This window comes from Schistocerca gregaria, chromosome 3 (genome assembly GCF_023897955.1).
Source record: "Schistocerca gregaria isolate iqSchGreg1 chromosome 3, iqSchGreg1.2, whole genome shotgun sequence".
In the NCBI taxonomy this organism is placed as follows: domain Eukaryota; kingdom Metazoa; phylum Arthropoda; class Insecta; order Orthoptera; family Acrididae; genus Schistocerca; species Schistocerca gregaria.
The window spans coordinates 582,711,955-582,738,137 of NC_064922.1; the positions used below are offsets into that span (position 1 = coordinate 582,711,955).

At 38.9% G+C, this 26,183-nt stretch overlaps 1 protein-coding gene across 1 annotated transcript in view; it reads left to right on the forward strand.

The window, feature by feature from the left end:
- Positions 1-26,183, forward strand: part of LOC126354576 (soma ferritin-like) — a 51,560-nt gene that overhangs the window by 11,969 nt on the left and 13,408 nt on the right. Inside the window, exon 2 of the mRNA XM_050004321.1 lies at positions 10,135-10,359. Within this exon, the coding sequence (XP_049860278.1) occupies positions 10,135-10,359 (225 nt within the window). The remainder of the gene's footprint in view (positions 1-10,134; positions 10,360-26,183) is intronic.

Genomic DNA, 26,183 nt, shown 5'->3' on the forward strand with positions numbered 1-26,183 from the left:
TCCCCTGTAGACCTATCCTTCTGCACTGCCCATCTTGCCTGTCATCTTGAGTGGTCTTTTCTCTCTGCCACACAATCGAGTGACCATTTCCTGTATGCTGTCTGTCTGCTGACTCCAGCTCCATCTAAGTGATGATGATGTTGGTTTGGGGGGCGCCCAACATTGTGTTCATCCACTTAAGTGCATGCCCAAATGGCAGCTTTCTAAGGCCGACTGGAGACTTTACTCCTCCCTGATGATCTTTGATGAACAAGATTTCCCCAGTTGTGATGACCAGGTAGAATAACTTACAAACATTATCCTTACCATCACAGAACACCCCATTCCTTGCATTTCCTCTTTACCATGCCATCCTGGTCCATTTGTGGACTGAGGCGTGCCACGATGCAATTTGCACATGAATACATACTCTCTGCATTTTTAACCATCATCCTACAATGACAAACTGCATTCATTACAAACAGTTGCATGCATGGTGTCATCGCATTTCCTGTACTAGTTCTTTTAACAGTTCTACTCCCTCTTCCATCATGTGGGCCAACCTCCAACAGCTCTCTGGGACCAAGGTCCATTCCCCTATTTCAGGCCTGACCATAGCAGATGATGTCATAGTGGACTTAGTTATCTTCAACACCTTGGACCAAGTGAGGTGGCGCAGTGGTTAGCACACTGGACTCGCATTCGGGAGGACGACGTTCAATCCCGTCTCCAGCCATCCTGATTTAGGTTTTCCGTGTTTTCCCTAAATCATTTCAGGCAAATGCCAGGATGGTTCCTTTGAAAGGGCACTGCCAATTTCCTTCCCAATCCTTCCCTAACCCGAGCTTGCGCTCCGTCTCTAATGACCTCGTTGTCGACGGGACGTTAAACACTAACCACCACCACCACCTTCAACACCTTGAGCCACTATTTTTCAGAGGTTTCGAGCTCCTCCTATGATCACCCTGCTTCTCTCCATAGAAAAGAGTGGAGGTGGCTCAGACGATACCCTTCTCTTCTCAGAATCGTGAGTGCTACAATGCCGCCTTTACTATTAGGGGGCCAAATTGTGCTCTCACTTCATCTCAGTCTTCTTTCTCACGGCTAGATGATGATCGCATTCAGATGTTGCAACACCTTTCTCTTGCAGGCAAGAAATTTCTCCTTCATTCATACAATTGCATCGGGGCAGAGGGCACATTTCCGATATGCTGGCATGAAGCCACTGTCATAACCATACCTAAGCCCAATAAGGACAAAATCTTCTTTCTAGGTACCATCCCATTCCTTTTACCAGCTGTGTTTGGTGGAATGTATGATTCATGACCATCTGGTATGGTGGCTCAAGTCTTGCAATTTACTAATTACTGCACAGTGCGGATTCTGAGTGCGCTGTTCTCCAGTTGATCATCCTGTCAATCTGTCAACCCATATCACTATTGGTTTTCTGTGGAAATACCAGTCTGTGACAATGTTTTTCAAGTTGGAAAAAGCCTACGACATCTGTTGCGGGGCTGGTATCCTCCATACTCTCTACAAGTGAGACTTCCGGGGCTGCATGCCCTGTTTCCTTCAGGAATTTGTAAAAGACCAAGTTTTCAAGGTACATATGTGTTCTACCTTGTCGGACACATTTATCCAGGAAAACAGTGTGCCTCAGGGTTCTGTCCTGAGCATCGACCTCTTTGCTATCGCCATTAACCCTATTATGGCCTGTCTTGAACTGGGAATCTAAGGCTCCCCATTTTGTTGACAATTCTGCCATCTATTGCAGTTCACCTCAGACTTGTCTCCTTGAGTAGCATCTTCAGCATTGTCCCGATCACCTTTACTCACGGAGCGTTGACAGTGGCTTTCACTTTTACACCAACAAAACCGTTTGTATGAATATCTGGCGGCACAATTGATTTCTTCCACTGTCTTTACATCTTGTCCTGTTACTGTTCCACTTATTGAAACTACTCAATTCTTGGCGCCCACACTCATTAGGAAAATGTCATGGTCCTCCCACATGTCTTACCTAGCTACCCACTGTACACTGTCCTTAAATGTCTTACCTGTCCTACCTGTCCTCAGCGGTACATCCTGGGGAGCGGACTGGACCACCCTCCTCTGTTTTTACTGGTCTCTTATCTCTTTAAAACTAGACTACGGGTGTTTCGTTTATACATCTGCAGGTCCGTCCAACTTTTGCCATCTCAATACAACCCACCATTGTGGCATCTGTTTGGTCACTGATGCCTTTTACACTAGTCCAGTTGAGAGTCTGCATGCAGGAGCTTCCGAACTACTGTATTTTCTCCTCAGCAGATAAGCATACCATTTGCCTGCCATGCCTGACCAACCATCCTATTTTTCGATAACTCCTTTGATCACCAGTGTAGGGCATGTCCCTCTTCTCTGTTACCTCCTGGACTTCGTGTTCGGCTATTGCTTTAGCAGCTTAACTTCACGCTACCTGCCACTTTCCCAGTGGCTTCATGCAGTGGTCCATGTTCACCTGTCTCTTCATTCACTTCCTAAGGACACTACTCAAGCCTCACTCTATCACTGTAACTTTCTCAACTTTTCACATGAACTTTGTTATAGCACCTTTGTGTACACTGATGGCTCTTGGACTGACCATGGTGTCAGGGGTGCCTTTGCCATTGGCACCGATTCGGTATTGGTTTCCAGAACACTGCTCAGTATTTACATTGGAGCTCTTTGCCCTGTATCAGGCAATGCAGTACATGTGGTGACTGAGGATTTTCAATTGTGTCTTCTGCTCCGACTCTTACAGTGCCCTTCAGAGCCTCTGTGTGTTGTACATCCGTACTGCAATAGGTCCAGGAAAGCTCTTCACTCTTCGTGAAGCCCCTATGGTGTTCTTGTGGGTCCCTGGTCATGTCATTCTGATGGGCAATGAGTCCGTTGACGCTGCTGCCTTGGTTGCAGTCCTCATACCTCGGCCCGCTGTTTCTTCTATTCCCTCTGACGATCTCTGTGTTGCTGTTTGTCAGCAGATAGTGTCACTTTTGCATCACCAGTGGTCATCCCTTCATGGGAACAAGCTTCAGGGGTTAAGCCTCTCCCAGTGGTTTGGTTGATCTCTTCTCGGCCCGAGATCATTTTAGTTAGGTTACATATTAGGCACTGTCTTCTTGGCCATTGCCATTTATTAAGTGGTGTTCCCCCAGCACTTTGTGCTCATTGCCCTCAACCTTTGACATTTCACCATTTCCTGACAGATTGTCCCTTTTTAATCATTTACGTTCTCACTTATGTTTGCCCATCTGTCAACCACGTTTTACTTTTCATCCATTATAGCAATGTGGCGAAGGGCATTTAATCTTTAGTTCAGAACATCTATGTAGGGATCTTTCTCAAAGTCCCTGTTTTTAGCTGTGTTTCGTTCTGTCAATCGGGCTTAACGTGTAGTCGTTTTTAACTCCTTTTTCATCTTCATGTTCTACAGTCCCCCTAAAACAAACAAAAGTAAACATGGCATCTAATGTATTCCATTTCCAGCTATTATAAGATTATCTTTTAACATTGTACAGAATGTTGGCCTCAGAATACAGATCATTTTTTGTATTCTGAGCAATGTGTTATGTTATTTATGGAGCAATATATTAGACTTGTTAGTAAGCATGCAAGAGACGTCATTGGTGTGCCAACTGAAGCAACAAACAAATCAACTGTCCCCAATCACTAATTACAGAACGAATGTGGAATGAAAAAATGTCGGAATGGGTGTCATAGTGCTGGTTCCAAGTTTTTATGATAGTGTAGTTAAGGAGTCTGCTGACATAAGCGTATATGGAAATCAAATAACCAAAGACAGATTAACCAAAGACAAATGTTTGAGTTCATGGAAAACTTTGGAACTAGCGTCCAACTATATTTCTTGGTGGCCATGTCACCTGTCATGGTAAAAAAATAAATAAATAAATTTACATTCATTGCTGTAGTGGATACTAGTTTTCAAATTTGGATATTAACAGTGGTGCAACACCAATAGATCTGTCTATGGGGGGTCCAGACAGCAAGCATATCAAGACTGTCACTCACAGTATATGATAAGGTTGCATTGTTCTAAAGAGTAACTTTGTGTTAACGTGGATGGTGGCTCTAATCTCTACCTGGCCACGCTTGTGATTTCAGTTGTTTCCGTAAATTACTTTAGGCAAATGTCAGGATAGTTCCTACTCTAAGGCCACGGCCAACTACTTGTTCACTCCTTTTTTAACTAGACCTGTAAGTGTGTGTGTGTGTGTGTGTGTGTGTGTGTGTGTGTGTGTGTGTGTGTGTGTGTGTGTGTTTGTTTGTTTGTTAAAACGGCGGCAGTTGATGCTACATCATCTAAATATTGTATACTGAAATGTCAACCTGGGTGAATATCTCAAAATGTACAATCTAAGTATTGATCTGGCAGGTAATTAAATAAAGGAACTAAAAAATGTGCATAATGATGTTTTATGGTTAAATCTTCAAACCTTTTTTGGGCAATTCTTTAAGAAATTAGGCACAGTGAAAATAGTCTCACAGCATATTAGCTCCTTTGTGGTGTCTTCTATACCCTTTTCAGTTTCAAAATGCTGCTGTTACACAATTTTAAAAGCAAGGTGGATTAGTGGTTGATACCACCTTCTGTTCCAGAGAGGAGTTTTTGATGACACTTGTTTTAATAGCCTGTGTGTAGCCCCATCAGTATTTTCACACAATAATGAAATTTTGTGCACAAGGGCCCAAAGAATCTTTCCAGTTATCTGTATTCTAGGAAGCTTTTCTGCAAAATAAGCTGGCTTTACAACACACAGTCATCTTAATAGTCCTCTTTAATTACTCATATTATTTAATATTGGGCATGTCGTGCAGACACTATCAGGGAAGTGTAATTAGAAGTCTTGCACAACAGCATATAAAATATAAAATGTTTGTATGAAATTAGATTATTTATGTTTGTTGTAAATAGTATTAGTTGTCCTATCTGTGACTCAGTATCTCCGCTGTATGGTGAGGAGCAACTTATCTTCTCATAATACTGTAGTATTAGTTACTGGTACATATCTTTTAATGACACAGGAAGGCTTTCAAAATCATGCTTAGAAGTTATGCCAGTGCCGGCACAAGAACTTCTGAGCACAATGATTTGCACACTTCATTGAACTCTGTGCTCTATAGCAGATAATCCATGTTAACTCAATGACATTGTCAATTATTACTGCATTGGGCATGGGACCGTAGAGATTAGATCATGGATCAATGGTAATGTGCCACATGCTTAGATGATTCACATATCTTGTTATGCCAGATTGGCAGTTGTCCTGATACACAATCACCCAGGTTAACAGCTGCTCAAAATGTGGGCTGAGCCATGGACACAGGGCACTAGGAGCAGTATTATGCTGTGCGAACATTCACCTGAGCATCCATGGCACATGTGATAGTAATCAAAGGCAACATGACAATTGTAGAGTGCATGAACATTGCTGTGGTCCACCTTAATGTTTTTCTGCAGTGTAAGGATTTTATTACATTTTTTCGTATTCTCATCCTGCCTCTATCCTCAATTCAGTTGATTGTAGCCTGTCTCTATCTCCTTTTTACTTCTCAGGAGCGCTCTACCTATTCCATATGTGACTTCGTTCTTCTAGAAAAAAAATCATTATTCCTTCATTTTCCTCATTTTATGGCATCATTTCTGTGGCCCCTTCTTTTGAATCTTCTAAAATTATTATTATTATTATTATTATTATTATTATTATTATTATTACTATTATTACTGCTACTGTTATTGTTATTACTAATAACAACAACAATAATAATTGATGAGGAAAAGAATAATTCATTTTTTTGGAAACATTCTCAGAATGGACCCAAAAAATATAGTTATAGATAACAATGGGGGAAAAACACACAAAGGCAAGAAAGAAAGGCTCCAAGTCAAAATCAAAACCAAAACCAAACAAATAGTCCAAATTTCTGAAGATGAAAGGAAAGAAACACCAGAAAGAATGAAACTATACTGGGCTAATATAAAGACACAGAACTTTAAAAAGTGACTGATTTAACATACCCCAGAGTCAGGTGAAATGTAATTATATGTATTCATATAAGCAAGGTTTCTACAGCTGCCACCACCTCTCGCATCTCAGTCTCCATCATTCATGGTCATTCCAGTCTCCTTCATTAAGACGCCTCGCTGCCATTGCTTCATTGAAGTCGTCTTTCCAGCATCTCACAGGTCTACCGCGCTTTCTTCTTTAATGTGGAGCCCATTGCCATACCCGTTTAGGCCATCTTGTGTCTAGCATATTTTGTAAGTGACCATACCAGAGTAGACGCTTCCTTTCTATGTAGTCAAGGATTGTGCTTTTGACATTCATAACCTCTCTGATCCTATCATTTCTAATATGGTCAAGTCTGGCGTATCCACAACTCTGTCTCCAGAAATCCATCTCGACAGCCAGCAGGTGATCTTTCTGCCTCTGAGTTAGTTCCCACAACTCTGTACCATATGTTGTGATACTTTCAATAATGGTGGTAGATGGTATGTTTTGTTCTGCATTGTGTTTTTGTTCCAAATAATATCATTTAGTTGTTTTATGGCTCGCTTGCCCTGGCCTATCTTATTGTTTACATCATCCATACTTCTACCATTGGATGACAGTGTCACTCCCAAGTACTTAAAATTATGACACCCTTTAACAGTATCAGAACCGAGCTGTAAGTCGTTAACAGTATTTTCTCCCACTTTCAGATATTCTGTTTTAGATACATTTATGATAGACCCCATTATTCATATTCTTCTTTTAATTTGCGGAGCATGTAATGTGCATCTTCCTCATCTCCAGGTACTAACACTTGGTCGTCAGCAAAAAATAGAGTGAACAAGATCTCGTCGTCTATAGGGACACCCATTCTTCCGCATTTCCTTTTCCACGATTTTAGTGCCTCCTCTAGGTAGATCTTAGAGTGTAGGGGCAAGTGTGCATCCCTGGCGTAGTTCCTTTGTCACCTCAAACTCTTGAGATAGTTAATTTCTCACTTTAACCATTGCCGTACAACCTTGCTCAGTGACACGCCGTTACCAATTAGACTTGTCCATAGCTTGTTCTGTGGAACTGTGTCATAAGCTTTCTGGAGGTCTTCAAAGACAAGGTGGGTTGTAAGGCCCCTTGCTGTCCTGTTCTCCACTAGGTTTTTGAGGGAAAATACTCCATCGGTACAGGAACGACCAGATCTGAATCCATTTTGTTCTTCAGATTCAGTTATTTCTTCTTCTATCCTCTTTTTTAGGATACGGCCATAGACTCTCACCATGGATGGCATCACACTAATACCACAATAGTTTGCACAATTCCTCCTGTTGCCCTTCTTAAATGTTGATGTAATTGTTGCCTTTTTCCACTCCTTTGGGGCTTCGTCACCTCTAAGGCATTTGTCAAAAATCACTGCCAATATCTCAGAGTTTTGATGGTGCTGTTTTAACCAGTTCTGTATAAATTAATCCTGGAGCTGGCGACTTTCTGTTTTTCATGGCTTTAATTGCATTTTGGACTTCCTTTGGGGGTTATCAGTGGTATATTATCATTACCAGATTTCAATTCCTGGTGGGTTCTCAGTGAATGCAGCTCTGTTCTCAGTTAGTAGTCCTTGGTAATGTTGTACCCATTCCTGCATGCTAATGTGGTTTATATTTGCTTTATCTTTATTCTGTGTTCTCATTGTTTTTAATATCTTCCAGGCTTTATTTCCCCATGTATTCCCCTTGCTTTTTTCTATCTCTTCACTGGTTTTCTGCCAGGCTTCATTTTTTTTGCCTTAATTATTGTTTTCTGTGCATCTTTTCTCCACTCTCTCTATTCCAGCCAATTATTGTCTGATCTTGAGTTCAACCATTTATAATAAACTTTCTTCTTACTTTCTACCTTCTCTTGTACTGAGTGGTTCCACCAGTCATCACATATTCTATTACTCTTTTGGATTTCTTTTTTTCCCAGTGCTTCATAAGCTGCATTATGGATGGCTTCTTTAACCATCTCATACATCTTATCTGCAGAGGTTTCTTCAATGGCAACAAGTTTTTCTGCTAGCCTTTGCTGTTACAAGAAGCGGGTAGAACTATGGTCAAGGCTTTGTAAACTATATTGAATATTATTGCCTTTCTCTGGTTCAGGTTCCACTTGAATTTCTGTGTCTTTGATAAACTCAAATAATATCTTAGACATTAGCACAAAATAGTCTGATCAGCACTCTGCACCTCTCATAAACTGCACGTCTTGTATTATTAGCTTTGTTGTTTGCTTTATTACGGCATAGTCTATAGTGGACTTGAGGTTAACACTTGGTTTTGTCCATGTGTATTTGTGGATGTCCTTACGCTTGAACCATCCATTCATAATTCTTAAGTCATTTTGCATGCATACTTCTATCAGTCTTCCACCATTATCATTTATGGTTTCTTCACCATATTGTCCCACTATGTTGTCATTAGCTTTCCATCCTTTTCTGGCATTTAGGTCTCCTAGTAAAATGACTTCTTTCCAATTCCCTATATTTTCAAGAGATCTTGTCAGTTGAGTGTAGAATAAGTCTGTCTTCGCTACATCAGCATCGTCGTTTGGTGAATAGACCACAGTAATCACCACAGGATGGCCCTTTATTTTCATCTGTACTCGCAGAATTCTATCACTGACACATTCCCAGGTGGTTAGGTTTTTCTTGAGTTGTTTCTTTATGGCAATGGCAACTCCACTTTGGGCTCGTTGTTCCTTTGGTACGCCACCATAAATGTATGTGTAATCATTTGTCTCTTCTGTACCATGCCCTTTCACTTTGGTTTCTGTTAGGCCCACTATGTCGATATCAAGGCTCTTTATTTCTTTAAAGACTTCACATTTCTTTGTAGAAATTCCCTGTATATTCCATGTTGCAATTCTTATTGTCCTTTTTTCGTGCCTGTTGTCGTCTTCATTTTGATCCATTCTGTTCCGAGGCTAAATTGGGAGGTTTTGCATTTGATTTCTTTTGCTAGGATGGAGTGCAGGTCTAACACCTAAACCCCCAACTTGGAGGACCAGGTGATTTTTATTCATGGTTTTCTTCCACTAGACGATTGTTTTTCTGGGCTCCTGGACTCTATCTATCCCTCCCTTGGGTTCCTCTGGGAATGAGGTGCCACTTACACCAAGTCCGCCGTACTGAAGTCCATCTTCTTTGCCTTCCTTGCCGATGTAGTCTTCACCCATAACCTTTGGCATGGGTAACGCATTATACCCTGCGATGCTGGGTCCCCAGCAGAACTTTGCCACCAGCTCGAAAACCGGACCCAATCCCACGACATGGACACGCCTGCTGAGAATTACCCAAGTGCGCTTGTAGGAGGAGGCTCTAAGCACCCTGTGCGTGTATGATTCCACACACAAAGGCATAATAATAATAATAATAATAATAATAATAATAATAATAATAACCACTTTTCAGACAAAGATAGAGTGGAGGTTCTAATTATTGTTATGAGTAACAGTGTTAATTATAAGCTTGCCTGTATTGTTCCAGATTTAGAAAACTGTTATTCTTGGCTTATAGCCCTGTATGCACATGTGTCACAGGCCAGCTTTACCAGACAAACAATAGCCGTTTAGTGTAACAGCTGCAATTTTTTCCAAAGTAGCATCTCCCCTGTGATTTTATGTTATATTAAGCCAGATTCAGTGCAAATAGAAGACATACAGGCCTGTGGCAATTTAATAATTGATTTTTAATGCAATTTTTAATTATTTATTCCTCATTCTTGATATTTATCCTTTGTGTTGGAATCTATGGAACACAATGAATGAATGAATGAATGAATGAATGGTTACTCAAGGTATTAGCTTAAAGCAATTCATACTTGAATATTATGTTCTTGTTGATCCTCACTTGCTATTAAAATTATATCAGTGATTTTATGGTTCTCTCAGTGCAGTGAAATTAATGAATTTATCTTCTATAATGTGTGTTTTGCCTCAGTTTACTTGAAGCATAGTGCTTGTTTTTCTGCCAGATGGTGGCTTCCCACCCCCCCCCCCCCCCCCTCCGCCCCCCAGATCCAGCAATGACTTATATTATTGATTTCAAATTGTAGTTTCGGCAAAAAAATTTAATTGTAATTTTGCATTCATGTAGGCTTACTACTTTGATCGTGATGATGTTGCGTTACCTGGTCTACACAAGTACTTCAAGCAGGCATCAGAGGAAGAAAGAGAGCATGCTACAAAGTTTATGAAATACATGAATAAGCGTGGAGGTCGAATTGTTCTCAGCTGTATTAATGCTCCAGATCACAACGAGTGGGGAACAGCAGAAGGTGCAATGCGTGAAGCATTGCAGTTGGAGAAAAAAGTAAACCAGGTCAGCTAACATCTGAGCAACTCTGATTCTACAATTTTATGATAATGTTAAGTTACATAACTTATTTATCCACTGAGTGTTGTTGCAATGAAAGATGGTAATGTGAGACAGTTATGCAATTCATTACAGTCTGCTAATAAACTGTAAAAATTTTTGATGCATAATGTTATGCAGAGTAGTACTATGTGCAGTTACATTCTCAAGAAAGAAAAATTTTCATTACACAAGTGTGTCATGAGAATAATTCAGTTCTTGTTCATCTTGTAGACAACTCTCTAAAAGTGTCAGCCATTTTACTAAAAGCTTCTTTATATGAAAGTTTCTTGCAATTCATTTAGCACACTTAAAAGTAAAATTATAATGTCCATAATTGTAGCAGTGAATGGAACATTTCCATAAATTTGCCTTATCACATTTCCTTCAAAAAGGTGAGTTATGTTGTGACATTTTGGTTCACCCATCTAATGATGAAAATGATTGACAGACAGCAAAGTTAATTTGAAAGGTGAACTGTAAATATTTCTTCTTGACAACTCATGTTCCACATGTGAATTTCTACTCACAAAAAGTAGTGTTTTTGAATAGAGCCTACACCTTTTAGTAAAGGAGCAGCTCATTTTCAAGCAGATAAGTCTGATCTTTATCTCCCCTTGTCCTTGCGAAAGGCAGGTCCAGAGTATCTGTCAGCAGAGTATTATTATTTCTTTCCTTTCTCAGACATTATGTTTGGTTAAAAATGGAAAGTGATGCGGACGTTGATCAAGCGTGACTTCCTTTTAACTGTACGGTATATGTTACATTGCATTTAGGAACTTTCAGGTAATTGAACATGTATCAATAATTACAGATTTCTGTAGTTGTATGCATACGTTTGGATGTAGCTGTATTGCATTGATGTACTGTTGGATATTGTGTGGTGTGACTCCTGTAGTTGATAGTATGATTGGTATAATGTCAACTTTATCCTGATGCCACATGTCCTTGACTTCCTCAGCCAGTTGGATGTGTTTTTCAGTTTTTTCTCCTGTTATCTCCTGAATATTTGTTGTATTTGGTATGGATATTTCAATTAGTTGTGTTAATTTCTTCTTTTTATTGGCGAGTATGATGCCAGGTTTGTTATGTGGTGTTATTTCATCTGTTATAATGGTTCTGTTCCAGTATAATTTGTATTCATCATTCTCCAGTACATTTTGTGGTGCATACTAGTATGTGGGAACCTGTTGTTTTATTAGTTTATGTTGTGTGGCAAGTTGTAGATGTATTATTTTTGCTACATTGTCATGTCTTCTGGGGTATTCTGTATCCGCTTGTGATGTGATCTACTGTTTCTATTTGTTGTTTGCAAAGTCTTCATTTATCTGTTGTGGTATTGGGATCTTTAATAATATGCTTGCTGTAATATCTGGTGTTTATTGTTTGATCCTGTATTGCAATCATGACTCCTTCCGTCTCACTGTAAATATTGCCTTTTCTTAGCAAAGTGTTGGATGCGTCTTGATCAATGTGTGGCTGTGTTAGATGATACGGGTGCTTGCCATGTAGTGTTTTCTTTTTCCAATTTACTTTCTTCGTATCTGTTGATGTTATGTGATCTAAAGGGTTGTAGAAGTGGTTATGAAATTGCAACGGTGTAGCCAATGTATTTATGAGTTATTGCATTGTGTATTTTGCTAGTTTCTGCTCGTTCTATACAGAATTTTCTTAAATTGTCTACCTGTCCATAATGTAGGTTTTTTATGTCGATAAATCCCCTTCCTCCTTCCTTTCTGCTTAATGTATGTAATGTATTCTATATTGGTAGCATTGTGATTGTGTAAGTGTACTGAGTGCTTCTAGGTCTGTGTTACTCAATTTCACTTCTCCAAATGAGTAGGTCAATATTGGTATAGCATAAGTATTTATAGCTTTTGTCTTGTTTCTTGTTGTCAATTCTGTTTTCAGTATTTTTGTTAGTCTTTTTAATTATTACACGGATCTGATCAGCTAGTCGTTCTGTTAAAAATTTGAATTCTGGGTATCTGGTAATAAATATTGTGTATACTTGTGCTCTGTATCCAGTTGTGTTGGTTCCTAAGTTTGTTGTTTGGTAATAACAGAACATGAGGTGTTGGTTAACTTCATCTGACCATCTCATCCTCTGTCTTTGTTTTCCTCCTAGAGTGGTTGCAGGAAGCATATCTTGCAAACCACTTGGGTATTGATGTGGAGATGTACCCCTAACTGCTAATTATGGCACCTGTCATGCAGTGTGTGGACAATGTCAACCTCCATTGGTGATGACGGCCTTGCAGTCCATCTTCTGTTATGTCACAGTGTGCAAGGAGGTGTGGGTTGGGGGATGTGGAAGGGGGGGGGGGGGGGGCAGGCATTGTAGCTGTGGCAGTGAAAGCACCCTGTGTAGGAGGGAAGCTCCCTTCATTGCTGGTGAGGCAGGCTAGTCCATGATGTTTGACAGGGTGGCTGTTTGTTGTGGGTGTGAAGGCAACATGTGTTGCTAAGGGGAGGGATGGAATCTTGTCTATCCTCTGAAACACTTCCAGTCCACAGCATGTGAGGACACAGTTGCAGCCACAAGCAGCATCAGTAATGCCTTGCAATGATGATGGCACAGGCATGCTGCAGATGAACTCCACTGCCTGTCGTTGCTGTTCAAGGTAGAGAATAGTCTGTTTGGCTGTGGCAGGTAGGGTGGGGCCACTTTGGAGTGAGACAACTTATGGAGTTGATGTTGTAGCCACATTAAATAAAGTTCCTATTCATATTGTTTTTCCTGGAGTTCTGGTTGTTTTTGCTGTTTGATCTTAAGAAACGCAGCCTATATCTTTGGTACACTGTGTTGTCCTTAAAACTAGCTAGATCTAAAGACTGCTCTGTCACTGATATCATAGCAGTGTTGTGCAGATGGGGTTAATACCTTGTCATCATTTATTGTAACCTACAGCAAATAAACTTTTGTGCAATTAAAGTATGTACTGGCCATCAACCATTAATACGACTGAAATTCTTGGTGCCTTGTATCTGAGAAAATTAAAGTCTACAAGAAAATACACTGAGGTTGAAGGAACATTTGTATTCCCAGAAGTCCAATTTGTAAAAGACACTTCATAATAATGTGATAAAGTTCAGTTTCCCACACGATGCTGGCGATGGTACAACATATATCGTAAGAAGATGTTTGAGTCTAGCACCTGTAGTCAAGCACTGTTGATAGTCATGCCTTGGCAGTGCGGCAGTGTGAGACAACAGTGGAGATCTCTCCAACAAATAGCATGACTACATACCTAAAATGGTTATGACAGCTGGATGTAATACTGTGATGTAAGATTAACAAGTACATCTTGAGCTAATGGTTGCAAATAGCAAGTCTGATACTGTTGTCGGTCGCATGTGAAATGTTGAAACTGATATCATCTACATCATCATTGGTGCCCTGGTATCAATACTGCATAACCTGAACAGGACTTTTTGCATTGCTTAAAGCAATGTAAACTACAGCAGTTACATTTCTCAAGGTATGTGGCTCTACTGTATGGTTTAATGATGATTGCCTCCTCTTGGGCAAAATATTCCAGAAGTAAAATAGTTCATTATTTGAATCTCCAGTCAGAGGACACTCAAGATATGATCATTAAAAACAAAATTTGCATTCCATTGGTAATAGTGTCAGATTTTAGATCCATTAAACAGCTAATTACGTTAATGAAGTTGAAAATAGAAATGGGTAGGTTAAAGTTAAATACAGATGCAATTGAAAGCTCACTGTCACTAATTTGTAATTACAGTCTTAAACTTACTCACCCTGTTAAGTCTGCTTAATACACTTTTCGTGCCCTTTCTGTTTCCAACTTGGAAGCTTGCACACCTAAAAACAGTATGAGAAAAAATGCATACTTCTTTCAGCAGAATAATATATTTTATTTTTGAGTTAGAGGTTTTATGTTCTTCGTCTAATGTTGTGATATCCTGCACTTGATAAAAGATGATTTTTACTATGAAATGATGGATTTTATTGAATACTTAGCCAATGTGATAACTCTTGCTAAGCTCTGACCAACGGTACCTTGGAAGGGCTTAGTGTTTCTGTTTGTACAGTCTATTCTATTGTAAATGTTGTCAAGTGTGTCTTGATCATATTATATTGCATTTATTTAGCATCCAAAGAACTAAGCATTCCAAATATAATTGTGTGTCACTGTAATTCATTATGCTGTACTATCACTGACTGCATTGTCTCATATCTCACTGGGAAATTAAAGTAGATATCTTATTGATTATATTTAATTTAATATGATTTTTCATAAATTCATCATTGCTGTAGAAGCTGTTGACTGTCATGTTTGTATTACTTGCTTGAACTGTGAAGTCAAGATTTCCCTACGTAGCTAACTTTTATGAATCTTGTAGGTCTCTTCTGGAGTTTAAAAGCTTATGTACCACGCTTTCATCATCCTGGAATAGAATCTCGTACTTCGGTAAACTGTGTATGAGCAAATAATATGCATATAACAACAGTGTTTGTATAGTGCAGTATTTTTTAAGCATAACATATAGCAACACTTACTTAGTTCTTTGTTTAGATTTCTTCAGAACCCTCCCGTCTTTAATGACTGTCTATACATGCTCCTAAGAATTTCAGTGAAAGCCCTCCTGAAGCCTGCTGTTCCCAAATTATATTACTGTACTACAGGGTGTTTATAAATTAATATTGAGGTTTTGACACTTCATTATATTAAACTTACAGTTACTCTTTCATTTGATATATCATTTATAACTGTAAGTTTAATGTAATAAATATTATAAAGCGGTAAAACCTCAATATTCATTTATAAACACCGTGTATAATCTTTGCTTCTTGAGTGACTGATGGTCATCCACACTGATTATATTTTGTCATTCACTACAAAATAGTTACCACAAAACAATTTTCCTACATTGCTTAAGTTTTATGCTGAAGATACGTTTCATCATGACACACTTTTGGTACCTGTCAAACAGATTGTTCAACCAATCATGGGTCGTTCCCTGAGCACTATATCAGTCTAACATAGTGAATTGTAGATTGTGATGGGTAACATCAAAGGCCTTTGAAAGATCTAGAAACAGTCCACAGGTTGGTTCCAATTGGTTGTGGCACTTTCAGAAAGTTATATACTACATTTTCAGTGGATTTGCTTTTTTATTTTTATTCAGTAAATCTGAATGTTACACATATTATTCTTTCAATCATTTTTGAAAATCTACGTAGTAATGACAGTGGTGTTTGTAATTTGTTCTACCTAATTTTTAACAGTGTGGTTTTTGAGGGCTTTAGGAAATATTAGTGAAAAAATGTGATGACATTTTATTTTCTGAACAATGTTAATCTCCATCTGCTGCCTGGCAGATGGTTCGTCAAACCGACTTCATGCTACTTCACCACTGCTCAGTTTCAAGCAGTGTACAGGAAAAACCAGCACTTAAATCTTTCTGTGCTAACTCAGATTTCTCTTATTTTATGATGATGGTCATTTCCCACTGTGTAGGAGTATGCCAACGGAAATTTTGTCACTCAGCGGAGAAAATGGGTGATCTAAATTTCATGAGAAGATCCTGTCACAACAAAAAACATTTGTTTTAATGGTTGCCACCCCACTCCGCATTCACATCCATGACACACTCTCCCCTAGTTCACAATAATACAAAATCACTGTCAATCCTGTCTCATGCTGATCAACACTGTAGAGCAATACTCTAAAAGATGATAGGCAAGTGTAGTGTAGGCATTCTCTTTTGTAGAACTGTTGCATATTCAGTTGATATCAGGTGTAGAAGAATGAAACTGAAATTTGCGTATAGATGATGCTAGCCATTGGTGTAGGGCCTGTGAGACCGCATCTGCAGTGCCATCTGCATCCTGTGATGGATGATGATGATTGTCAACATAGGGTAACCCAAGTTCCATACATCGATATCTGTTTCACACTTGTAAACGTGTCAAGTTTTGTGCCTACGATATAGGATTTGTGGACAGCACTGGTTTTCTGTTATCATTTGAAAAAAACTGCTACAAAATTGCTTCAAATGCTTTTTGAAGCTTTCTGTGAACATGCTCTTGGGAAAACAGTGTTTTGAGTGGTTCAAAAAAATCCAAAGTGGTGATTTTGACAAGAGAGATGTCAAGCACGTAAACCACCAAAAAATTTCAAACACAACAAATTGCAGTCACCTGACCAGAAGTCTTGTTCCTCCTGCCACCGAACTTCACCAATTCCCACTATATCGAACTTGAACCTATCCATTTCCCTTTTTAAATTTTCTAACCTACCTGCCCGATTAATGGATGTGACATTCCACACTCCAATCTGTAGAACGCCAGTTTTCTTTCTCCTGGTAAAGACATCCTCTTGAGTAGTCCCTGCCCGGAGATCCGAATGGGGGACTATTTTACCTCCGGAATATTTTACCCAAGAGGACACCATCATCATTTAACCAAACAGTAAAGCTGCGTGCCCTCAGGAAAAATTACGGCCGTAGTTTCCCCTTGCTTTCAGCCGTTCACAGTACCAGCACAGCAAGGCTGTTTTGGTTATTGTTACAAGGCCAGATCAGTCAGTCATCCAGACTGTTGCCCCTGAAACTGAAAAGGCTGCTGGCCCTCTTCAGGCATCACATGTTCGTCTGGCCTCTCAACAGATACCCCTCCATTGTGGTTGCACCTATGGTACGGCTATCTGTATCGCTGAGGCACTCAAGCCTCCCCACCAATGGCAAAGTCCATGGTTCTTGGGGGGGGGGGGGGGGGGGAGGGAGGTAAACTTTATTATCCTCCCAAAACTTAAAACCCAGTGAGCCACATTCCTTGGATGTTGATCAACTTCTCTCTGATGGCTCCATCCCTGTCCCATATCCCCACACAGCCCTGGTCCTTTCACCACCACCTCCCCAGAATCAGCTGCAAAGGAGCACACCCTTCATAACACAGCACTGTCCCAAACTGGAAAAACTGAACCATATCCTTTGCCATGGCTTTGATTATCTATTATGATGGCTTGAAATTAGGATCATCCTACCCAATATCCTTCCCACTCCTTGTAAAGTGGTGGTCCATTGCTCACCTAACCTCCTCAGCAACACAGTCCACACCTATGCTGTAATCAATCCCAAACCCTTGCCACACACCTGCCTGCTCATCCACCCAGCACTTCCTATGTCATTATTGTCACAGGCTTATTCTACCCTGCCAGAGGCTGGGCCACACATGAAAGCAGCCGTGTCATATACCAAATCTGCTGCAATCATTGCACAGCTTTTTATATTGGTGTGACTACCAACCAACTTTCCACCAGGATGAAAGGCCACCACCAAAATGTAACTAAGAGTAAGGTGACCATCCTGTGGCACAGCAGGCAACTGAACACAACATTCATGATTTTGATGGCTGCTTCCACAACCCGTGTCACCTGTATCCTCCCCTGAACCAACAGCTTTTTTGAACTGCAAGGTTCCCCTGAAATTATCCCAGCCTCAACCTATGATAGCCTAGTGTCTGTGCACTGTGTTGCACCTAACAGTTTCTGCCCCCTCTGCCCCATCATCTCCTCCCAGTTCACACCTCCTCACCTTTGCTGTGCCCTACTCTCTGCCGATACACCCACCAGACCTTTCCCCTCTCCTCCTCTGCTCACCCCTCTCCCATAGCCTCGTGATGCTGTGCCTTGCAGCCATGTCCTACTGCTTTCTAGTCGCTGCATGCTCTGCCAGACGGCACTCTTCTCACCCTTCGCCCATATCTTGCTATCCCTCCTCCTCCCATGTGTTTCTGCAGAGTGCTTTGGCTGGAAGTTCAGTGTGCAACAGTACTTTTGTTTTGCCTTTCTGCAACTCAACATGTCTTCCTTACAGTGAGTAGCAATGTGCCATTTTTGTAATTGTTGATATTCCAATGCGGGCTGTCCATTTATCCATTGTTCAAGCTAACATTTATATATTTTCCACCACATTCGTATATTTCCATTCTAAAGTTGCTAATCACTTCAAAACCTGAAATTCAAGCCTTTTTTGTAGCCGGCACTCACTTAGGCATGATACTGAAACAGCCCAGAGGTGATAAAGGCTATTCATAGTAGTTCACATGCATTCAGATTTCTTGATTTTTATTTGTCCTACTCCTGCAGTACATTTATTTAATTTTGTGTTGTAACCTTGCACTCACCTTGTAAAAAAATCTTGCTCTTCTTGTCACCATGGTTCACTAGGTAACAATTTTAAGTTGTCAACTGTTTTCAGAAGTCGGGGAACATAAAATGAATTTGGGCACTCTTATCCAATGATTTGTGGATGAACTGGGACAGTTGAAGTTCATAAGCATCTCTCCTAATTTTTAGAGAGGAAATTTAATCTCCAGGAAGGTCATATTACATGAGCATACAGTGTGTTCCATAGTTCTACAAATCTGCATATAGGTCTGTCTCTCATTTCTTCAAAGTGAGAATGACAGACATGTTTTTCTTGTTGCTTGGAACACATTGTTGCATCTTATGATAAACTAGCTAATAGAATGAATTAGTTTCTTTTATGTAAATAATTATGAAGTTTATTGCTGTCCCATCAGGTCCAGTTACCTTTCTTCCTTTTAATGATTTTAGTCATTCTCTGTTCTAATCTCAATATCTGTCATGTCACCATTTGTATGATGCTTGAAAAGAGTGGCCATGCTGTGATCTACCACTGTGAAACACTTTTGAAAGACTGGATGCATTTCAATCTTCTTCATGACAGCTTTCGTTTCAATGCCAGTATGATCAGCAAGCAAATGCAAAATTGATTTTGATCCATCTACCGATTTTGCACAGTACCAAACTTTCTCACAGTTTCTCATGAAATAGATAGACAAAATACTTTTGAATTTATTGGATGCTTTGCTCATTGGTGTTGTATTCTTTTGACTTCATTCAACTGCTTATCAACAAGGTTTTAAGTTAATTAACATTTTTGATGAGGCTCTCTTTGTCCTTTACCAAGTGAGGTGGCACAGTGGTTAGTACATGAATTCACATTCTGAAAGACAATGGTTCAGATGTGCATCTGGTCATTCAGATTTGGTTTTTCTATGATTTTACTAAATTACTCCAGGCAAATGCTGGGATTGTTCATTTGAAAGGACACAGCTGATTTCCTTGCCAGCTCTGAAACAACTCGAGCTTGTGCCCCACATCTAATGACCTCGATGTTGACAGTATGTTAAACACTAGTCACCCTTCACTCTGTCCCTCCTTCCTTTTCATTGCCTTTACGGTAGATTTTTAAAACAGGCATTGAACTTAGTGGTCCTTTCCCATCTCTCACAATGTTACACATATTTATTGTACATTATTCTTGAATTTTATCCATCCATCTTTGTTGCCAGAGATGGATGTTTGAGGTTAACTGTTTAGGTATATGCACATTTGCTAAGCAGAAATTTTTTCCTATTTTCTTAACATTATTTTTCACACGTGTAGTTATTGATGCTCTAACAGTTTGTTGATTCCCTTCTTTAAATGTACTGAGTCAATAGATAGTCCTAACATGCAGCCTTGGTGACCTAGTTATCTAACAAATTGCTAAACAAAGTATTCACAACAGACCTTTTAAAGTAATCTCATAGAAACCCTTGATGTAATTGGAGGAGTCTCCCAGTCAGTAGCTGGCAAAGTCAAAATCTTTCACTATTCCCATAGCATGGTCAGAAAATGTAAGTCTAATATTCTTCGTGTTTTCTCTGAAGCATTCTGTCATCACAGTTTTTGAGACAGCTCGTCTCTAAAAGCATCAGATTGCCATGTTTGGCTCATCTTCAACATTTTTCATCATCCAAATTACTTCTCATTCAGAATCTCCAATAACTTCACTAGATAAAATTAATCTCTTTCCATCAATAAATATGCCACATCTCTATTGGTATCCAGCCTGTTCTTGCAATATATAGATACTGAAGCACCACAGGTACTGTGAACTTTCACACCACACAGATAGACAATCAAATCTCTCAGCTTCTACATTGTCAAACCATGTTCTGTTAAACACAAGGAGGGGCACGTGAAGAGTACACTGATGAGCTAAGACACTACAGCCATTGCCCACCATGAGATTGATGCCACCTACTGGCATTGCAGGCATGTAAGGAAAGTGTAAAAGCAGAGCACAGATGGGTGAGGACCCATTCTGTGGGTGATATAGGCCATAAATGGGGAAATCCACTGACATAAGCAACTTCAACAAATGCCAGATTTTTGTGGTGCAGTGTCTGGAAACAAGCATATCAGAAATGATTCAGCTGGCTTGCTGTTAACATGCTACTGTCATGAGTCTGTGGAAAGTGGTTAAAAAAAGAGAGAAATCACAATAGGCATCAGGGTGTTGGACATTCACATCTGATCACAGAATGTAAAGGTTGGTGGCTTGCCCATTTGTGTAAACGAGGATAGGTGGTGATCTGTGGAAGTTCTATTGAGAAAACACATTGCTGGTGCAGGCAGAAGTGTTTCAGAGAACACTGTTCAGCACACATTTTTGAACATGGGGTTTCATGGCAGAAAGACCTTTTTGTGTTCCCATACTGATCAGACATTATCAATTATGATTGCAGTGATCTCAAGGCTACACCAGGTTGATGGTTGTGTCTAGGTATGCCATCATCCAGGCAAAAACCCACTCAAAACATGTGCTGTAGCACAGACACTGGATGTGAGGACAGTCTTCTGCAATGGAAGACATCACTTGGTCTTCCATGGTATCTGTGATAGTAATCAAAGTCACCATGATTGCTGTGGACTATCTTAACATCATTGTAGACTGCCTGCATCACTTCATGCTTGATGTCTTCCCCAATGTGGATGAAATCTTCCATCATGACAACAATTGTCCAGTGCCGGCCACTGTGGCCGAGTGGTTCTTGGCACTTCAGTCCAGAACTGTGCTGCTGCTACGGTCGCAGGTTTGAATCCTGCCTTGGGTATGGATGTGTGTGATGATGTCCTTAGGTTAGGTAGGTTTAAGTAGTTCTAAGTCAAGGGGACTGATGACCTCAGATGTTAAGTCCATAGTGCTCATCCATTTGATTTTGACAATTGTGCATATCACAAGGCCTTAATCATCCTTAAGTGATTAGTGATTTAGGCACATGATAGTGACCCATGTTGATGTAATAGCCAATGATTTGATCTGAGCTGAACTCAGTGGAACTCATCTGGGACACTATCAGGTGCCAGTTCCACAAACCACCAGCCCAAAATTTATGAGAATTGCATGCCCCTTTTCTTGATATGTGGTGCCACATACATCTTGAAATTTACCAAAGCCTTGAATCCATGCCACACACAGTTGCTGTTGTATTGGATTCCAAAGCTGGACCAGTGCACTATTAAGTAGGTGGTCATGATGTTATGGCTCATCTCTATATATGCATGTAATGATATCTGATAACAATAATTCACTCTGACCTGTTTCGGGTTGGCATGGTATTGCATATACTAAACAACTACTGAGTTAAAAGTTCTTATTTAGTAAACAACTAATGAGATAAAAGTTCTTAGTTCTGAGAACTCTATTCAGCATATTACTTCTCATTTGAAACTTTGTAGTTGATTTTGTTTTCTTCAGCCATCAATAGAATTCAGGCACTGTCACATTCATTGTTCTGTTCAGATTCAAAAGCATTCTCCTAAAATGCAGGTCAGCCAAGGAAGCTCACACCCTTTTTTTTGAAAGGGGGGGTGGGTGAGGGGAGGAGGACAGAGCTATGGTATGTTACATATTTGTCATATAATAACTGGATTTATCCACATAGAAAAAAAGACAACTTCAGTCACAGTGTTTTTGTGTCAGATTAGCAATTCAGAAGTTATGTGATGCTAATGACAGAGCATGAGAAGAGAATGGACTACCTAGAGATGCAACACAGTACCGAAAATTTCATATTGTTGCATCTTCACAGTACAGAGTTGAATCTCAATGCATATGTTAAGTTCTATAGCTGGTCACTATTCTTTAAAATCATAACAATGTAACAGTCTCCCATTATTTTATACTTTTTACAGAATTAGCACAGTAGTTAAATCATCAGGAATGACTACTGAAGCACCAGGAAATGACTATTAATTAGTAGTCTCACATCAAAAAAATATGCACTACCAGAGCTAAGAAACATAATACAAATAGATGATGTATTGTGATATATGATTGATTTGTGGCTGTACCAACTACAATTCTCAAAACTGCACGAAATTGTGTGATCCCACAAATTTCTCTGTTTCTTTGAGACATCTTAATCTGCATACAAAAGAGATTTAAAGTTCAATTCCTTTATTTCATACAAGGGAAATCACCATTAATATTCATGTCTAAAATGGTAACATGTAAAATATAGAAATTTTACAAATGTCTCTCTTTAGTGTATACCAGTCACCTTCTGGTATTAACTCTAGACTGGTTTCCAAGGGCATTATTTCAGTACAGTCAAATATAGGTCCCTGAAAATATATACATCCTAAGATTCATTTTGTAGCAGGTGTGACAAAACAAATGTGAAAGTGTGATCACAAAGGAGGTAAGGCATAAAGAAAGATAGAATTCCAGAAAGCACTAAGATTAAACACCAAGTTTACACAAAAGCAAGTAACACAAATGCAATTTAAAGACAAAGCAAATGGATTTTTCATTCCCTAAAGACATGTATCATATGATAAGTAATCAAGCTGCTGATTACAAACAAATTCTCCCCCCACCCCCTGACTTAAGTACAATACTGTGTGGTTTTATCAGAAGAGGACATGCTACCTAAAAGTAATCAAACAAATGGGTGACAAGCAATCCTAAATATTAGACACATGGTATTGCAATCTACAGTGGTTCAGCCACACAATGACTTAATCTCTCAGATCAAGAATATATACCATAAAAAATATAAAAAAGATCAGTATTACACATAAGCAAAACACACTCTTACTAATGTTGTATTTCACTACTTTCTCCAACCTGACTACTAACAACTGCGTCAGGAGATCTTTGAAAAACAGTAACAAAAAATGAAGTATTGGCAAGGGTGCTTCCTACCACGTAACCAACTTAACTATAGGCAACTGAGTATTTTGAAGAAACAGTAATAAATGTGACATTGTTTCAAACCTTCCTCTACATACTTTTGTATAATTGTCTCACATAGATATCCAAGTACTCTGATAAATAGTACAGGGAGCTTTATTCAGACAGGAAGAAAAAATATTATTTACGAGAATCAGAATAAGAATCAGAATTTTTATTATCCCATAACGTACAAAGTCAAATCACAGATCTGATGTACTGGGGACTCGTCAACATTACATTTACATTACAATTTCAATTTGTATATACAGTTTTACAAAAACAACATATCAACACTCCAGTTTACATGTATCACAAAGTAATATAGAACAGCAGTGTTTACGTAGTAAACATATTTTTAAAATCATTTATTTTACACAAAACTGCTTAGCTTAATTTACAGGTGATGTTTCCTTGCTCAGACTTCCACATCATCATTCATAAATTCTTCTATGGAGTAATAACATTTCTCCACTAGTAACTTGTGCAGGTTTGGTTTCAGTTGCCCTAGCTCCATGCTGTTTGTTTCTTTTTTAGCATGTTGTAGATTTTCATGCCCATATATTCTGGGGTTTGTGCATATAACTTTAATCTATGAGTAGGAAGCATGAAGTTTGTCTTATTTCTAGTGCTGTATTGATGCTTAAAATTGTTGTCTGTGAATAACGTAGGGTTACTGTACACAAAAATAATCAGTTCATAGATGTACAAACAGGGGGCACTTAATATTTTTAGATTTCTTAATAGTGGGCGGCAAGATTCTTTTGGTCTTGCATTACACATATTTCTAACAATTGATTTTTGTAATTTTAATATTCTAATGATTTTGCTTGTATAACCCCAAAGTAAATGCCATACCTTATAACAGCTTCAAAATAGCTGTGATAAACTACTTTTCTTATCTCCATGCTAGTTGAGTATGACAAAATCTTCATAGCAGAGGTCAGGCTGTTTAACTTGTTTGCCAAGTATTCTATATGTGAAGACCAGGATAAATTTTGGTCCAAATGTATTCCTAAGAATTTAACACAATCTGATTCTTTCAGTTCCTGGTTTCTGCAGGCAATATGAATTTCATTTATTTTACAGTTTTTAGTTTTAAACTATAGTAAATGTGTTTTTCCAATATTCAATTTTAACCCATTTAGTTGGAACCAGTTTTCTAAACTGTCTAGTAGATTTGTGACAGTTGAGGGAATTTGTTCTGAGTGATTGCTTTCGATGAGGGCAGACGTATCATCAGCGAATAAAACTGAGTGTGAATTTATGTTTAGTGGCAAGTCATTTATGTAAAGTAAGAATAAAATTGGACCCAGAATAGAGCCTTGTGGAACGCCTTGTGAAATAATCATCCATTCAGAGAAGAAATTTCCCTTGCTTGATGATATAACTACTCTTTGTTTTCTCTTTGTGAGATATGACCTGAACCACTCTAAAACACGACCTCCAATTCCGTATTTTTCCATTTTATACAGGAGCAATTGATGGTTTACACAATCAAATGCTTTTGTGAGGTCACAGAACAATCCTGCAACTTTGCTAGACTTGTCTAAGGCAGAACAAATTTTTTTCACAAACTCATTTATGGCGTCTACTGTGTTTTTGCCTTTCTGAAAGCCGTATTGATTATCTGACAGTATGTTTGATTTTTCTATAAATTTTTTTATTTGTATTACTACCACTTTTTCAAATATTTTTGAGAAAATTGGGAGAATAGAAATTGGGCGGTAGTTCCCCATATCTTCTCTTGAGCCTTTTTTGAACAAAGGTTTTACCTCTGCATGCTTCAGGGCGTCTGGAAAGTGGCCTTCTTCGAGTGATTTATTGATTATTGAGGAAAGGGGGTGAGCTATTATCTTGGCAGCTGATTTAACTACTTTAGTAGGTATGCCATCCCACCCTGTGCAGTTTTTGTTTTTGAGCTGCAATATAGTGTTCTCTACATCTTTGGCTGAAATTTTTTTAAATTTGTTAAAGCATTCTTCTGCCTTCTGACTTAATTTTACTTTTTTGGTGTAACCATCTACATCTGCAACTGATTTTGATACATTTATAAAAAAAAATGTTAAATGACTCTGAAATCAGAGCAGGATTTGTTATAGTTTTATTTCCCACCTTAATTTTGGAGATAACTTTGCTGTGAGTTCTCATCCCCAGTTCTGATTTTACGACAGACCAGACTGCTTTTGATTTGTTTTCATGAGCCAAGATGTATGTATTATTTACCATTTCTTTTGCAGCTTTCACTACCCTTTTAAATAAGCCTTTATACCGTTTTTCATAATTTATGAAAACAGGGTCTTTGTTATATTTCAACTCCTTGTGCAGTTGTCTTTTCTTCCAACTGGATACTTTTATTCCAGTGGTGATCCAATTTAGCTTATTTGACACCTTTGTGTGGAATACTCTAAGTGGAAATATTTCATTAAATACATGTAGAAAACTTTCTAGAAACCTGTTAAAATGTACAGAGGTTGGAGTTTCATCTTCAACTTGCCACTCCACCTCTTCTAATTTAGAGCAGAACTGTTTTAAATTTCCAGCAGTAAAATGTCTTTTGCTATAAGTATTTTTAGTACTTGGTTCATTTGCATTTGCTATTTTTCTCAAGAATAGCAATGATTCTCAGTAAGATGCTTACTCACATTAAGTCTCAAATTTTAAGGAACTAGTTCCAGTGTCTAACCTACATCAAGTGAACACGTAGTATGGAACTGCAAAGT